Source organism: Amphiprion ocellaris, chromosome 8 (genome assembly GCF_022539595.1).
Source record: "Amphiprion ocellaris isolate individual 3 ecotype Okinawa chromosome 8, ASM2253959v1, whole genome shotgun sequence".
Lineage (NCBI taxonomy): Eukaryota > Metazoa > Chordata > Actinopteri > Pomacentridae > Amphiprion > Amphiprion ocellaris.
The window spans coordinates 6,260,015-6,277,492 of NC_072773.1; the positions used below are offsets into that span (position 1 = coordinate 6,260,015).

General features: G+C 39.3%; 1 protein-coding gene and 1 long non-coding RNA gene across 4 annotated transcripts in view; one reads left to right on the forward strand and one right to left on the reverse strand.

Moving 5' to 3' along the window:
* Positions 1-16,841, forward strand: part of spryd3 (SPRY domain containing 3) — an 87,121-nt gene extending 70,280 nt beyond the window's left edge. The window contains exons 9-12 of one of the 3 annotated variants that reach the window (XR_008602516.1): positions 1,763-1,882; positions 2,198-2,346; positions 12,303-12,876; positions 12,913-16,841. Coding sequence is in view for 2 of the 3 variants with exons in the window: in XM_023261242.3 (XP_023117010.2) it covers positions 1,763-1,882; positions 2,198-2,346; positions 12,303-12,437 (404 nt within the window). In the remaining variant the exon portion in view is untranslated. Of the gene's footprint in view, positions 1-1,762; positions 1,883-2,197; positions 2,347-12,302 lie in introns of all 3 variants that reach the window. The other 2 variants (XM_023261242.3, XM_023261243.3) reach the window with 2 other exon arrangements.
* On the reverse strand, positions 316-12,417 carry LOC129349491 (uncharacterized). The gene is made up of 3 exons (XR_008602517.1): positions 12,279-12,417; positions 2,083-2,356; positions 316-1,869 (listed from the first exon to the last, which is right to left on the reverse strand). It is a non-coding gene; the product is annotated as an uncharacterized LOC129349491 (long non-coding RNA).
* Positions 16,842-17,478: the final 637 nt, after the last annotated feature.

Genomic DNA, 17,478 nt, shown 5'->3' on the forward strand with positions numbered 1-17,478 from the left:
AATTTCAGGTCATGTTACTTTGTTAAATACTGCTGGGAAAACTGACAAAACACAAATATAAAAAATTATTGTAGGCCCTAATGTCCACGCTGCTTTTCCATCATATTTTCATACTTTGGCTGGCGTGATTTAGGAATTAAAAAGTTCTTTAGAACGCTGTAGAAATCCTATTTACATTTTAAAAGTACATCCTTGACCGTCTGAACCCCAAAAATTCCACCATTTATCAGAGCTGGAAAGTGTAAAGACAAAGAATAGTCAAATTTTCATCTTTCTGACAGTCCTTGAATGCATCACGCTTGAAATAATCCAAGCTTAAAATTTTGTGTTATTTAATTCAAAAAACACTTTATTCTACATGTTTAGTTTCAAAAATGAGTCAGAAATAAGCAGTTTGCGCCAGATAGTGTTTAAAACAAGACAATTTAGAGCAAAATAAAGCAAAATTGATCAACAGAATAATTTTTGTTTGGTTTAAAAATAGCACAGAGGAACAAACTGTTGGAAGATACATTCAACACAGTGAAACATCATTACAGAGTTAATGTTCAGGGTAGTTTGAGGTTGGAAAATTAGTAGAACGTTTACAGTGTTGGAAAAATGTTATACATGGTGATTCTTTTTTTTTCATTATTTGTAGAAAATAAATACTCAAAGAAATGTAACTTTTGTTTATTAGCCATGATTATGCTCTATTTAATGCAACCAAAAGATCATGATTTAATCAGCTGACAAAATTTCTGTGACCATTCAGCTGAACTGCAGGCAGTGTATACATAGAGCAGAGAGGTAACAAGTATGGAAACGAATTAGAGACACTGAGAGGGAAATAAAACCTATTTGATCAAAGCATCAAATATGTTTTAAATGTGGCAAGGCTCAAAAACAGTAAACAGAGGAACAAGTTGTTGGAAGATACATTCATCATGGTGAAGCATCTTTCTAGAATAAAAATGTGTAGCTTATAGAGGTTGTAAAAATGCAAATAGGTAATTTTGAGATTTATTTTTATCCCCAATATTGGAAACATCTGGGGGCACTTGAATAAAATGTTGCATCTGTTGATCTCAGTTTGTTTGTTTTCCTTTTTTGTAAGATAAATATTCAAAGATATATAACTTTTCGGGGCTGCACAGTGGCGTTGGGTTAGCACTTTAGCCTTGCAGCTAGAAGATCCCCGGTTCACGTCATGGTTTTCCCGGGATCTTTCTGCATGGAGTTTGCATGGTCTCCCTGTGCATGCATGGGTTTTTTTCTGGGTACTGCGGCTTCCTCCTTCAGTCCTAATGAAGATTAAGCAGTGTATAGATAATGGATGGATGGATATAATTTTTCTTTTTATGATTTATAACTGAGGGGAAAATAACACATATTTGACCTAACAAATAAGCGTGTTTTAAATGTGGCATGGCTCAAAAATGGTAAACAGAGGAGCAACTTGACGATACATCAAGCATGGTGAAACATCCTTCTTGAGTTAAAAATGTTTAGTTTGCACAGATTGTAAAAATGGAAACAGGTAAATATTTGAAGTATTTGGAGCCTTCATTTTCCTCCCAACACTGGTCACACCTGTGACCACTTGGAAAACTGTTGTACTGACTAAATCCAGTTTATTTAAATTTTTGTAATGTAAATACAAAAATTCAGGTTTCGTTTTTCATTTTACTTTGACTTATGGAATTCTAGCTGTTCCTACTGCATAAAAGACATTTTTTTAGTTCATGCTTGGGTTTCATTTCTTGCTCTTTCTCTCCAACAGACGACGGGAAGATCTTTCATGGCAGTGGGGTTGGAGATGCTTTCGGTCCTCGCTGCTTCAAAGGTGACATCATGGGCTGCGGCATCATGTTCCCACGAGACTACATCCTGGACAGGGAAGGTGAGGCCTCATTAAATGGATTAATTTCGCTCTTAAACCTGCTTTTTGTGGTTGAAAACAGTCAACATTTGGGGCATTGACGTGTTTGCAGATGGCCTCAGACAGGAGCGAATGTTATCTAACCTTAGAAGAGGCCGCCAACAAACAAAACATCTCCGGTTGTGGTATTAATGAACATGTTTGGCGTCTTGCTGCGTTACCTGATCTGACATTTTATCAGCGAGCAGTCGCGTGGCACAGCGACAACTCCAGCACAGTCTGCTCTTTCAGGTAAAAGCCCTTCCTCAGCACCGCCGTGCTGTGCTTTGTCCTCAGGCGACGTGGACGACTGGGACCGGCTGGAGGTCCGCCCGGCTCACGCAGCCATCCAGAATGTTCTGTACCTCAACGACGAAGAGGAGGAGGAGGAGGAAGAGGAGGACGCGGAAGAGGTAGAGCAGGAACAGGAGGGCAGGAAGGTCACGGTGAGGAAGACTTTCAAACACAGAACATACGTTTGAAACCAGAAGTTTATGTGGGTCATTCCAGAATTTTATATCCCACTCATCAAATTTCAAATAATCCGTGTACAAAACACTAAAACATGCAGTTGTTGTGTAAATGTACTTGTCCTGAGACCAAATCTAAAAAAAATTAGGAAAACGAATGTTTGAAAATATTTTTTAAAATACCAAATAAGTCTGGAGTTTCCCCTAAAATGCCATTTTTCTCTTGTCCCACCCCTCTGAAGACCAAATTTAAACCTCCTTTCTTTGGTATTATATTTTTCATTGCTGTCTCTTGCAATTGTGTGAGTTTTTTTTTTTTTTTTTGGTCAACATAATATTTTAAATAATAATTATCATGTATGGAACGTGTGTCCCACAACAGCCCTGTTAGCAAAACCTCTGTAGCTGGTAGAAAAAGAAGAAAACAGTGAATCACATGAAACGCTGGAATTAATATCATCAAACAGTTTTCCTAAAGAATGTGTAGAGCAAAGCTATGTCCTCTCTTCTGTTTTTCATATTTTCATAACATTGTCAGCCTTGATTGAATGTCTCCCTCTACCTCATATTATCAGGATCAGACTAATTCTTTGGACTGTTTTCCATCAGTCAGTTTGTCCTCTTGGTCAGCAGTAACAGCAGCTAAATATCTAGCTTCTACTGCTGAGAAAAAGATCACATTAGCATGGATTAGCAACCCTGTTACTGTGATTAGAGTAGAGTTAGCAAACAACACAGAAAACATGGAATAAAAATGGTACCATTGATGTGTAAGCTGAGCCAATCAAGCCTTTGATAGTTTATTACATATTATTGATGAATATGTAGCAGAAAATTGTAAAAGAGGTTTAGTTTTTAAAAATTTTGAAGCCCAAATGTCCTCCAATTCTGGAATGACCCTAATACCAAAAAAAAGGGAAATTTAATTTTAATTTTAACTGTTTTATTTGAGAGTCAATTTGGTCTTCAGGGGGTGGGAAAAGGAGAAAAATGACATTTTAGAGGGAACTCCTTATTTAGTATTTTTTAAACATATTTTCAAACTTTCTTTTCTCCTAGTTTTTCTAGATTTGGTCTCAGGAGAAGTACATTTACACAACAATTGCATGTTTTTGTATTTTGTACATGAATTATTTGAAATTTGATGGGTGGGGCATAAAATGTCCTCTAGTTCTGGAATGACCCACATAGACTGTATAAAAAGACACATAATCTTTTTTTTCCCACTGTCTGACATTAAATCAGACTAAACTTTTCCTGTTTTAGGTTGGTTAGGATTACCAAAGTTATTTCTATTTGCTATATGCCAGAATACGGACAGAGATTTATTTTTGTTACTTTCTTTAAAGTCAGAAGTTTGCATACACTAAGATTACTGTGCCTTCAAACGATTTGGGAAAGCCCAGACGATGATATCATGGCTTTGAAAGCTTTTGATAGGTTAATCGATAACATCTGAGTTAACTGGAGGCACACCGGAGACACACTGCTTCCATTGTGTGACGTTGTGTGATTTAAATGCAGCATGGCTCATAAATGGTAAACAGAGGAGCAACTTGCAGGAAGATACATTGAGCATGGTGAAACATCTTTCTAGAGTTAAAAATGTGTAGCTTGTACAGATTGTAAAAATGAAAATAGGTAAATATTTTAAATATTTGGAGCCTTCATTTCCCTCCCAACATTGGTAACACTTGTGGGCACTTGGAAAACTGTTGTACTTGGTAATTCCAGTTTGTTTTTTGTGTTACAAAGCCGCATTACATGAGATAGACTTAATTATAAATACAGCAGACTGTCATGTACTGTATATCACACACAGGTCAGCACTAATACATATGTTTCCCTGTTGTTGAAAGGAAATTGTGCCACAAAACTGAGAAAAAATTTCACACTTGAAATCAAGGGAAACGACAAGTAAAACATGTAACTACAACAATAAATTAATGGACAAATATAGCCCACGTACTTTTTTTTGTTTCATTCTCACTGAAATTACACATTGAATACAAAGATCTTTCATAAAAAGTTATAAAATAAATAAGCACTGTTTCCCTTTGAGCAGACGTGGAAAAATTGGAAGAAATCAAACCTCCGCAAGACTGGTTCAATCTTAAAATTCTCAAAAAAAAAGCACTGTCTCTCATTCAGAAATCATTGGGTAATCCTAACTGGCGTAAAACAGCAAAAGGTTAGTCTGATTTAATGTCACACAATGAGAAAAAAAAGGTTATGTGTCTTTTTACAGTGTACGTAAACTTCTAGTTTCAACTGTATGTAGACCTATAGATCAATCCGCATGTCATGACTTAAATCTGCTTTGATTTTAATTTTGGCCACTTGGAGGCACCAAAACAGTTTGTCAAGACTATTTGTCACCTTATGGAGGATGTTTTGTTAACAAACAGCAGGTATTTCACTCACATATAGAATAGCAAGTAAATTTGAGCTCCGTTTTTAGCCTCGACGGACATCTAAAGATTCTTTCGCACTTCATTATGATAACAAACTTCTTCATCTCTGTGCCATTTGATGCTGGGCAGGTGCTGTACATACAGTGTGTCTGTTAGAACTTTTTTAGCTGCTTGAAACACTAAATGAAGATGACAGATGAGCTTCAGTGTTAAAGTGTATCATTGTTCCTGTGATTTCCTGAGCAGCCAGTCGCACTTCTACCCAGAAATATCAATGCTACGAAATTTTTACAACTTGTCAGAAAGAATGTCAAGAGTGTCGACAAATACACTAATCCTAACTCTATCGTTGTGTTTCATGATGAGTTTATAGGTGTAGTTTCTAGCCGATATCGATTATTGGTATTTATGAAAGGCCGATAACCCACATTTCAATGTATACATTAAATGTTATATATTAACAGCATGTCATAGCGGTCATTCATAACTATAATTCTTAATAAGGATAACTACAACTGAATATGTGCAATAGAGACAGAAATGATGATATTAATGTCATGTGACTCTACAACACTCGAGCGATTGAGGTCAATAAGTTTGTCTCCTGCAGTTTATGTCCGCTGCTTTTCTCTATTTTTTTCATTGCCCATTTTATTGTCTATTGAGGCCCAGATCTTAAAGAGTTATTTGGTTTTGTTTTCCAGACACCTTTTCAGGGTGATATGTCTGCTTGCTAACTAGATGGTAGCCGTTAGCATGGTTTTAGCATTATTGTTCAGTTTTTGCATGTTGTGTGTCTGTTTAAAGAGATGTGTCTGTCAGTTAGAGCAGATTGTTAAAGTTAATCCGACTGTAGAAAGATGTCCAGATAGTGTTAGCTACCGGCGAAAAAAAACAGCATAACTCTGATAGCCTTAGCCTAGCACCATCAGCAAAATGAGTGAATTATTGGGGTCTTTTCAGTGTGACAAGAAAATGTGGCACGTTTGTGGAAGATTATGGTGTTTATTATACCTTGAGCAATATCTGCTACCTGATCTTCCAAACACAGCTCTGCTACAGTCTGTAAATGTGCTCATCTGTCTCTCTGTGTAAACAATGGCTTTCAGTGATTGGCTGTTACTTGTTACAAGTAACCAATCAGATGGAGTTGTGGGCAGGATTTTACTAGAGACCACAAAGAGAGAGGATTCTGCATCAGAGTAGTGTATTTAATTCATTTTATTGATAATTAATGATAGTTAATAATAATAACAATACAGACGATCTGAAAGTTGCCCACTATCAGCCTCAATAATCGCTTCGGCTGATAATTCGTTGATTCCTGTAGTTTGCTGCATTTTGTGTGACGTAAACTAATAAATAACATTTCTTGGCTCTACTTCTGGAAACGTCCTTGCTGTGCTTTTTAAATGTTTGCATCGGCTGTACATGTGAACATGGGCAGGTACATTATTAAAGGTAGACATTTGGAGCTATGTCAAAGTTCAGCATTAAAACAGTCAACAACTTTGAATGTTGAGTATTTGGACTGTTAGCTAACTTTACGGCTATCTCAGGTTCCTATGTATTGGAGCTGTGTATTAACTCATTTGTTGTGTTTAACTTCATGCTGGTTACTACTCTGGCATGGAATGCAGCAAAGTTATGTGACGATTTGCGTACTTTTTCCCGTCTGTTGGTCTATCTGTCTGTTTGTCTGTTTGCAACTTTACTCAAAACAAACTTACGGATTTGAGTGAACTTTTCAGGGAAGTTCAGAAATGACACAAGGACCAAGTGATTAGATTTTGGCAGTGATGCGGCTTATAGTCTGGATCCACAGATTTGTTAAAGGTTCCTGTATGCGAGATAGCGTCATGGCGTCACTGCAACTATGACAAGTGAACACTACGTCAGCTGCCTGTTGTCGATCGCATGATTGCGATCCTAGTACAGATCGACCGCTGCAGACTTATCGAGACTTATCCGTTGGAAATGATACAAGGAACAATTGATTAAATTGTGAGGGTGTTTACAAGTCCCATCAATTCCCACCGCCCACTACATATTTAGGTCACGTGATTCGGTATCCGTACATAACGTACACATACATAACACACGGCTGTGCTCAGAAGGTAATTTTTTTTTGTGGGTACATCTATATTAAATGGCCACATTCTATGTTGCTGTGATTGCTGACCATCAGTAACTAATAAACAAACGCTGCATTTCTTTAAAAAAAATGCTGCATTTCTGACAATGCCATATGGGGGAAATTAACAGCCTTGGCGGGGTATTGCGCTCTCTGAGTGCTTTGCTAGTTATTGTACTGACTCGAGGAGGCAATGGACTATGGGCAGTCCAGAGTGTTGTTGGGAACAAGGGACACCAAGACTTCTGTGACATTTAATCTCTTATGGTCAGAGCTCTTGCACTAAAGACAAGCTGTTACCATATGGTTGACTTAGCAGCCTTGGTGGAGTACTGCGCTCTCTGAGTGTTTTTCTTGTTTTTTCTGTCATTGTTTTAATTGCTGCTGGTTTCCACTCTGTCCTGACCTGCAGGGTTAACTTGACTTCTGGGGTTTTGCTGTCCGAAGGGTCACTGAGCGGGTGTGAGCGAGCGAAACCCAAGTGGGTGAGAATAGAAACCGGCCGGGACAGAATCCGGGGATTTGTCAGTATTTACTCAGCAGGATGCATTAGTCTCAACGCGCCGCTCCTCGACGTTCCAGCGCTCGGCCACTCAGCACTCGTGTAATTAAATAGGTTAAGTCTTTCTTTCTGGAGTGGGTGGTACGGTAAATGTTTGATATGTGACTCAGCCTGATTTATTGAAGATGCACACTCAACAGTACTCGACTTGTTGTTTTAGTGTGTCGGTATTTGCTCTCAGACTTGGAACGAAGCCCTCGGTATTAGCATTGAAAAGCTTGTTGATGTTCTTTTGAGAACAGCTGGATAATGTTTGATCACTGGCTGATTTAGTAGAGACATGTACTGTAAACATTGACTTTCTTCCCCCTGCAGAACACAGACGCTGCACCGTCGCCCATTTGTTTAACAATATTTCCTAACTGCACATAATTTCTGGCTCGCCGATGAAGTTTGTATCAGTCTTTACGAGAAGACTTTCCTTTCACAGCTGATCGCTCTGATGCTTCGTCATTTAGAGGCTCCTCTGTGGGTGTTTAACCAGCGATAGATTGATTATCGGGGCCGATATTTGTCTTTTTTCCTGTAAAAAATTGATGAGCAATTATTGACGAATTAAATCCTCTACTTCAGGTCTAAACAGCCTCCTCTCTCTGTCTGTCGTCACTCTGTGGTTTCAGAAATGTGTGGACAAGAAGCACAAACCAGGAGATTAGCTTCTCTCACAGTGGCTAAGGCTTTGCTAACAGGTAGCGGCTACGTTAGAAGGCAGTACATTAGCTTCAGTAACAGTGTTTAAATACCCAGTCTACTCTGATTGGTCTGTTGTTTTGACAAAAGCGAAGTCATGTTGTTTACGTACCTGAACTCCACATCTCTGATTATAGAATGTAGCTTTGGCAGAGATGCCTCTTGCAGAGAAATAATTCTTTGTTTGAGGACCAAATTAGTCGCTAGATCGGTGATATGCAAATGTGTAACATGATGATGTAGATAAGTGAAGGAAGAAAAGCCTTGACTTTAAACGAGGCATTTCAGGTGGGTAAAGAGCAGAATATTCTGTGGAAGAGAATCATTTCCTTTAGTGTCGACTTTGAACTTTGGAAGTTTGCATCTTTTATAAAAAAAAAAAGAAACCCAAAAAACAAATATGGGCTCTTTAATTATATTTAAATGAATATTTAATGCGTTTCTCATGTTTTAAAATGCAAATAATTGAATTAAGTAACTGTCAGATCTAGGGATAGACTCATTATCATGGCTGGTATTTGGCATTTTTTAGATTGTCAGTGTCTGTGTTTTTATTGTTTGACTATTGCCAATCTTGCAACACTAACTATCTGTTGTGGTGCAACATTTGCTTTTTAAATTTTTTTATCCTCTGCATTGAATATTGTGCACCCAAACTCCAAGTCACGTGAAAATCTATTTGGTGAAAAATCTGATTCTGATTGTATTGCAGTAGATTTCACAGGTTTACCTAAACAAAAAGTGCCAGATTTCTTGCAAACAATGGAAATTTCTTTTGACATTCGGTTTGCTAAGAAAAACATTCTGTTTTTATACATGAGACCAAATAAACATGTATTTTCTTCCTCCTAAAACATTCGCGGAGCCTTTTTTAAATTTTTCAATTTGAAACCTGCATTGATTTTACCGATGTTCTTCTTTTTTGGCACATTACTGCATTTCTTGTTGCCTTAATGCTTGTTTTTTTTTCTTCTTAACATTAGATTTTTGGGCTTCTTTGCCATTTTTCATAGTGGTGGTGGAGAGAGAGTCGGTGAATAATTGTCCTCAACTGGAAATCACACCAGAGGCTCGTTGCTCAAGAAGTTTTGTTTTCATGTTTTGTCGTGTTGCCAAATAATTTTTGTTGAATTTTATTGAACTTAGCTCAATTGAATGCTCTGTTTCAGGTCTAATCAGCCTCCTCTTTCAGTCTGTCGCTAATGCTAGGCTAACAGCTAACGGCTAAGTTGGAAGGCAGCCACAGATTGACCTGAAACAGAGTCTGGAAAACAAAAATTAATTTAAGATCTGGACCTGAGTGGGCAGTAAAAGTGACAGAACAGCAGCCATGAGGTTGATATTTGTGGTTTTAAGTATAGATTGAGGCTGATATTTGACTTTTTTTGGATTATTGCTATTTTAGCCCAGTCTAACGCTATCATTAATTTCCTGTTCCTCTTAGCCTGTCTGGAGGATTATAACATCTTCCTAAAATACGATTGACTTCAACAATCTGCTCTAACTGACAGACACGTCTCTTTAGTAGAACCACAACCTGCAAAGACTGACCAAGACACACAAACTGTGGCTAAAGCTAAGCTAACAGCCAGCGGCTAAGTTAGAAGGCAGCCACAGATTAACCTGAAACAAAGTCTGGAAAACAGTAATTAATAATCAATTATGAAATGAACCTTAATGGAAAATAAAAGTGATATAACAAAGAAATATTAAGAAAATTGAGAAGAACAGCAGGAGACAAACTGATCAATATCAGTTGATCAGACATAAACAGAGGAGATCATTTAATCATTTACATATTTAGTTATAGTCACATTTATTAATGAAGAAGGCTAGTTATGAATTGCTGTTAAAACATTGCATCTAATGTACACTACTGTTCAAAAGTTTGGGGTCACGCAGACAATTTCATGTTTTCCATGAAAACTCCCACTTTTATTCATGTGCTAACATAACTGCACAAGGGTTTTCTAATCACCAATTAGCCTTTCAACATCATTAGCTAACACAATGTAGCATTAGAACACAGGAGTGATGGTTGCTGGAAATGTTCCTCTGTACACCTATGTAGATAGTCCATTAAAAATTATGATTCCAGCTAGAATAGTCATTTACCATATTAACAATGTGTAGACTGGATTTCTAAAGTTATTTTTTTTGTCAGCTTTATTAGATAGGCACAGTGAGAGAGAGACAGGAAACAGGGGAGAAGAGTTGGGGGAAGACATGCAGGAAAGGGCCGCGAGCGGGAATCGAACCCAGGCCAGCTGCATTGGGGACTAGCCCCTGTACATGGGTCGCCCGCTCAACACGTTGAGCCATACAGGCACCCGTAGACTGGATTTCTGATTAATTTAATGTTATCTTCATTGAATAAAATGCTTTTTTTTTTTCAAAAATAAGAACATTTCTAAGTGGACCCAAACTTTTAAATGGTTGTATATACACTGCTCAAAAAAAATTAAAGGAACACTTTTTAATCTAAGTATTGCATCAAGACAGGTAAACTTCTGGGATACTGATCTGGTCAAGTAAGTAAAAGAGGTGGTTTTTAATCAGTTTCAGCTGCTTTGGTGTTAATGAAATTAGAAACAGGTGCACTAGAGGGGTAACATTGAGACACCCCTCAAAACAGGAATGGATTTACACATGAAGGCCACTGACATTTTTTCCCTCCTCGTGTTTTCTGACTGTTTTTCACTAGTTTTGCATTTGGCTAGGGTCAGTGTCACTAGTGGTAGCATGAGGCGATGCCTGGACCCTACAGAGGTTGCATAGGCAGTCCAGTTCCTCCACATCAATACGTGCCATTGCCAGAAGGTTTGCTGTGTCTCCGAGCACAGTCTCAAGAGCATGGAGGAGGTTCCAGGAGACAGGCAGTTACTCTAAGAGAGCTGGACATGGCTGTAGGAGGTCCTCAACCCATCAGCAGGACAGGTATCTGCTACTTTATGCAAGGAGGAACTGGATAAGCACTGCCAGAGCCCAACAAAATGACCTCCAGCAGGCCACTGGTGTGAATGTCTCTGACCAAACAATCAGAAACGGACTTCATGAGGAAGGTCTGAGGGCCCGATGTCCTCTAGTGGACCCTGTACTCACTGTCCAACACTGTGGAGCTCGGTTGGCATTTGCCATAGAACACAGGAATTAGCAGGTCCATCACTGCCACCCTGTGCTTTTCACAGATGAGAGCAGGTTCATCGTGAGCACATGTGACAGACATGAAAGGGTCTGGAGAAGCCGCGGAGAACGTTATGTTGCCTGTAACATGGTTTAGCATGACCGGGTTGGTGGTGGGTCAGTGATGGTCTGGGGAGGCAGATCCATTGAGGGATGCACAGACCTCTACAGGCTGGACAATGGCACTCTGACTACCATAAGGTATCAGGATGAAATCCTTGGACCCACTGTCAGACCCCACGCTGGTACAGTGGTCCTGGGTTCCTTCTGGTGCATGACAATGCCTGGTCTTATGTGGCAAGAGTATGCAGGCAGTTCCTGGAGGATGAAGGAATTGATACCATTAACTGGCCCCCACGCTCGCCTGACCTGAATCCAGTAGAACACCTTTGAAATGTTTTGGTCCATCCAACACCACCAGGTTGCCCCTCAGACTGTCCAGGAGCTCAGTGATGCCCTGGTCCAGTTCTGGGAGGAGATACCTCAGGACACCATCCATTGTCTCATTAAGAGCACGCCCCGACATTGTCAGGCTGCATACAAGTACAAGCACATGGAGGCCATACAAACTACTGAGTAGTATTTTGAGTCGCTGCCAAGGAATTTCAGTAAGATGGACCAGCCTGCCACATCATTTTTTCACTTTGAGTTTTGGGGTGTCTTGAATTCAGCCCTCTGTAGGTTGCTAATTTTCATTTCCATCAAGCGATGTGGCATGTTTTCATTCATAACACATTATCCAGTCCATATCAATGTAGATATCCAGCCTGTTATTTTTCCCAATAAAATATGATGTATTTTCAAAGTGTTCCTTTAATTTTTTTGAGCAGTGCATATCGGCTACAAATATCAGTTATCTGCCTCTATTAATTACCAGTAATCCTTATCGGCCCTAAAGAAACTCACATCCCAGGTTTGAACTCACTGTCGCCCCCCTGTGGTCCTGCAGGTGTTTTTCACCAGGAATGGGAAGCTGATGGGCCGCAGGGAGATGGCCGTCCCCCCCGGAGGCCTCTACCCCACCGTGGGGATGCTGAGCAGCGGCGAGAAGGTGAAGGTGGACCTGCATCCTCTGAGTGGATGACCTGAGGCCGGACCGGAGCCGCGACGCCCTGCGACCAGCTGGCTGCGCTGTAGAGCTCGCCCACGGTAGCCTAGCATGCTGCTAACACTCACCAGAACACGCTCACTCCCGGCCGTGCACGTTGTCTTCCCTCCTCACAGCTTTTTATTTATGAGACTCTGTACATATCACAGTTCATCTGTCTGGTTGTCGAGCAGACGGAGGCTCCTGAAGGCTACAAAGCTGCTAAAAGGCTCCTGGGAGACGTTTAAACCGTTAATTCTATGCAATCTGCACCGTCGTCCCGTCTAACCTCCTCCTGCATGCAGCGTGGCTCTGGAGCTCCGAGCTGTGAATCCCTCTTATGAGGTCTGGCACGCTCGGTTTATTTCATTTGTCACAACCCCAAGCAAAGCAGAGCAAAGAGGCCAACAGTTGTGTGGAGTCAGAGCTGGTTTAAGTTTCAGGGAACAGACTCCCCCCTTTCTCCATCTAGCTTCCCTCCTCGTCCTCTCTCTGGGTGATGGCGCCCTCCTCTGACCGATCAGGGTTCTGCCGTCGCTCCGCCTCCGTCGCTGCCCTCCTGGAAAGTCAGCAGTGGATCGATATTTCAGAAACGCATCAGTAAACAACCAAACTGGAGGCGGCTTCACTTCAGACCTTTCCTAAGAGAGTGCGAACAGATTTGTGAGTATTTCATAGCCGGATTCCAAACATCAGGTATATTTTCTTCGAGCAATCTGTGAAATGAAACTTATCTTTCTGCGTCAGGAAGTTCAGGGAACGTGTTTTTGTTTTTGCACTTTGAAAACTCGAGGAATTTTCGTGAAGAGTCCGGTTTTAAGGAACACGTGGGTGGACAAAATAGCAGAAATACCTTCCAGTATAACGCAGTCCGATACAACAGACTACAGCCACAACAAAAACCACAGAGTTCCATCATCTGAAGTTAAACTTTACAAACCTCACATCTAGATCGGATTGCCTTATACTGAACTGTAATGTGATATTAGTGCACGTTTGAAGGTTTATTTCTCACCATTTCTAACCTTAAAGATTGAATAGTTTAAAAGTGGGTGAAACGCTCAGCTTTATTTCTCGGTTTTCTAGTCGAACGGTAACTTTATCTGTGATGTAGAATTAACTGCTGGATGTTTTCTTTAAGATTAAGACAATGAAGTTTAGTTTCTGTGTTTTAAGATGCATTTAAAAAGCTCTGTGTGCAGCAAACAGCAGCAGAGCCTGAAGTCTGCATCACAAAGTCACATCAGTTTTTGAGTTTTCCAGCTGCGAATTTTCAAGTCCGAAATTTGACTATTGACCAATGAGATCGCTGAAATCTGCATCAATGGAGTTACAAATACGGCTGCCAAAGTAAAACCCACAATTATTTAGATTAATAGTGAGATTTCGATTATTTGTCACAATTAGGGACAAATATTTTTTGTACATTTTTCTGTGCTGCAGTATTGTTGTCGACTGATTATCGAATATCGATATTTAGCATTTTTCCTGATCACCAGCATTAATTAAAAATGTACATCTTTGGTTGTGCTGTTACAGGAGCTGAATTCATTAATTAGCATCACAGTCCTTAAACCTTGTACTACAGCATGTCCCTAAAGTCTGGACACATAGGACGTATCGAAAGATAGATGAAATTAATGCATGTTATTCACGGAGGATTCCACTTTTCTACGGTGGTGAAGGTGGTTAAAAAGTTGAAATAAACGGGCAGTGTCATGGACAAAACCCATTCTGGACGACCAAATGTATCAGCCGAAACTAAAGAATTGGTCATAGCTAAAATTCATGCTAGCCCCAAAAAATCACTTCCCTAACCCTAGCTTTCCATATGTCCATCCTTCACGTCCACTGAGAAGAAACAGTTCAACTCTTTCTTTTTTCGACAAAGCCATATTTAATCTGTGGAGGCAAAAAAAAAATGATAGTTCAAGAGATTTCCTATGTGTCCAGACCTTAGGGACACCCTGTACATGCGAGGACAGATTTTATAAGAAGATCCAAATTAGTGCAGCACAACCAGAGATTCTGTCTTTTTTTTCAAATTTTACTAATTTTTCACATATTGTTCTGCAATAGCTGTGTTTCCATAGGATGTTTTTATTTTCGTTTTGAAGCAAAAGTTCTTTGAAATGGCAAAAAAAACACATTTTTACACTCGCTTGAGGCTGTTTTGTATTTGTTTCATTGAAGCTGATTGCAGCTTTTGTGAACAGACAACTCAAAATTTTTCACACAAACGTGGTTATCAGCTGACATTTAAGAATAATTTCACATTTCCCACTTTGAAAACAATTCCTGAAGACTTCTTTCCATTTTTCTCTGGTAGATGGACAAAGTTTCATTAGTTTTTTGTTGTTCAAGGTTTTTTTTTTTTTTATTGGTTGGCAAGCAACTAGTTTTTGTTTAGTTACCTATGTGGAACAACTCCTACAGCGCCACCTACTGATGCTAATGGAAAACAAGCCTAATTTACATTTTGCTCTGTTTATTTTTGGCAAGATTTCAAAAGCTTGCTTCAAATTTACTTGACAGTTGCATAAAGACATGGATTCGGCCACAGATTCGTTACGCTAATGGAGGTTTAAGTAAAATTTAGTGCTTTAGATGTCTGGTCAGATCAGACCTTTTCTAACATTTTAAGCCCAAATTTTGTTTCATTTTCACATTTGCAGTCTTCAGACCAACTCTTAATTCAACATCTGGACCATAGTGGGCAATAAAAGTGAAGAACAGCAGCCACGAGGTTGATATTTGTGGTTTTAAGTAGGAATCGAGGCGGATATTTGACTTTTTTTTTTTTTTTTTTTTGATTTTTGCTATTGAAACCTCAGCTAACGCTATCGTTAACAGGTTTCCTGTTCCTCTTAGCCAGTCTGGAGCATCGTAACATCGTCCTGAAGTACGATTAACTTTCACAATCTGCTCTAACTGACAAACACGTCTCTTTAGTAGAGGCACAACCTTCTCTCACAGTGGCTAAAACTATGCTAATGGTTGCTAAAGACTAGTGGCTAAATTAGAAGGCAGCCACAGATTAACCTGAAACAGAGTCTGGAAAACAATTAATTTAAGATCTGAATCTCAGTGAACGATGAAAGTAATAAAACAGTGAAGAACAGCAGCCACGAGGTTGATATTTGACTTTTTTTTTCCGATTATTGCTATTTAAGCCTAGGCTAAAGCTATCGCTAACAGGTTTCCTGTTCCTGTAAGCCTGTCTGGAGCTTCGTAACATCTTCCTAAAGTAAGATTAACTGTAACAGTCTGCTCTGACAGGCATCTCTTTAGTAGAGGCACAACCTGCAAAAACTGACCAAGAAACACAAAACAGGAAATTAGCTTCTCTCACAGGGGCTAAAGCTATGCTAACGGCTAGCAGCTTAGTTTGAAGGTAGCCACAAATTAAACTCAAATTTAGTTTCATTTTCACATTGGAAGTCTTCAGACTAACAAACTTTTAGGAGTTTATAAAATTTCATGCAACTCCAGAGCCACAAGTTTGATATCCAACAGCTCGTAAACAGACATTTACATTTGGTTTCTTTATTAAACTTCAAGAATCACTGCTGTCAGCGACCCAGAGAGAACCAGAACTGAGTTAAGATTGTCTTTGTGATGCAGACTTCAGAGCTAAAACAATCTGTGCAGACGGATAAGAAATATTTTGTCAGTCGGAGCTGGTTTCCACACAAATTATCCAAATTTACGATTAAAGGGAGTCAAATAACCGTCATTATACTGTACCGGCTAAATCAGTTAACCCACATCTTCACCTTCCTTCATGTGTATCTGCCCATTAGAACATCCTGTAAAATAAACTATAATGTACATTCCTGTGCACCTTCCAGACAGCAGGAGTCTGTGAGACGGTAACGCTACACTTAGAATGTGATGTAAAACTACTACACAGGGTGAACTTTGAAATCACATCTGCTGGAGAGTGTATTTTTGGGATTTTTTTCGCTGTTGTCATGTGTTTCCTTTTTAGAGCCAATGATGTAAAAAAACCAACAAAAAACATGTATTATGTGAATCAGTTTTTCTTCTCCTGCAGGGCTGGATAGAGACTTAAGTCCAGGTTTTGACAGCCTGAACCGTAACGCTAGACAGCGTAAAGATACAAAACGAGACGCCGATGTGGAAATAAACGAGCCGCATCTCAGTTCAGGGTATTAAAGTCGCTTGTTTTAAAGTTTACTCAGAATCTCAGTTTACAAAACGTTCCAGAGTTCAACCAAATTAGAGCTAAATGCAGTTTAAAGTTTTGTAGCGTCTCCAAATGTTCTCACCAAGAACTCCTGTAATAATGATAATGATAATTCTTTGCCTTGTTGAATTGCACTATAATGGCCTTGTTCAGTACATGTATTATCATAAATAAAGGTTTCAGTAATGGGATACACTCATGGATTGTTTTGGTTTGTACTTACGGAACAACATTTTGGATTTGGTGCCTTTTTCTGGTAAGTCATCCTTTATTCATCTTTTACTAGTTACCGTTTATTAATGGCTAATGCTTTTTTAGCTAAACTCTTTAAAGTCTTTTAAGTAAAACAAGTTTGGCTTGGGAGGTTTGGTGTTTGTCACTTATGTTGTATTTTCAGAAGTGTCGGTAATCAGTTAGTACTTTCATGACTCATGTCAAAGTGAAAATAGACACAACAAGTATGTGGAACCTCTGTTTTAGTGTCAATTGTGCATATTTTAGTGTCATTTCTATGTCTTAGTGGCATTTTTGCAAGTTTCTGTCGTTTACATCTTTTACATCTTTTTGGGTCATTTTTCCACCTTTTAATGTTATTTTTCTGTCTTTTTGTGTCATTTTGGGTCCATCCATCCATCCATCCATTATCTATACACCGCTTAATCCTCACTAGGGTCGCTGGAGCCTATCCCAGCTGACTCAGGTGAAGGCAGGGGACACCCTAGACAGGTCGCCAGTCTGTCGCAGGGCCACATACAAAGACAAACAATCACTCTCACATTCATGCCTACGGGCAATTTAGAATGATCAATTAACCTCAGCATATTTTTG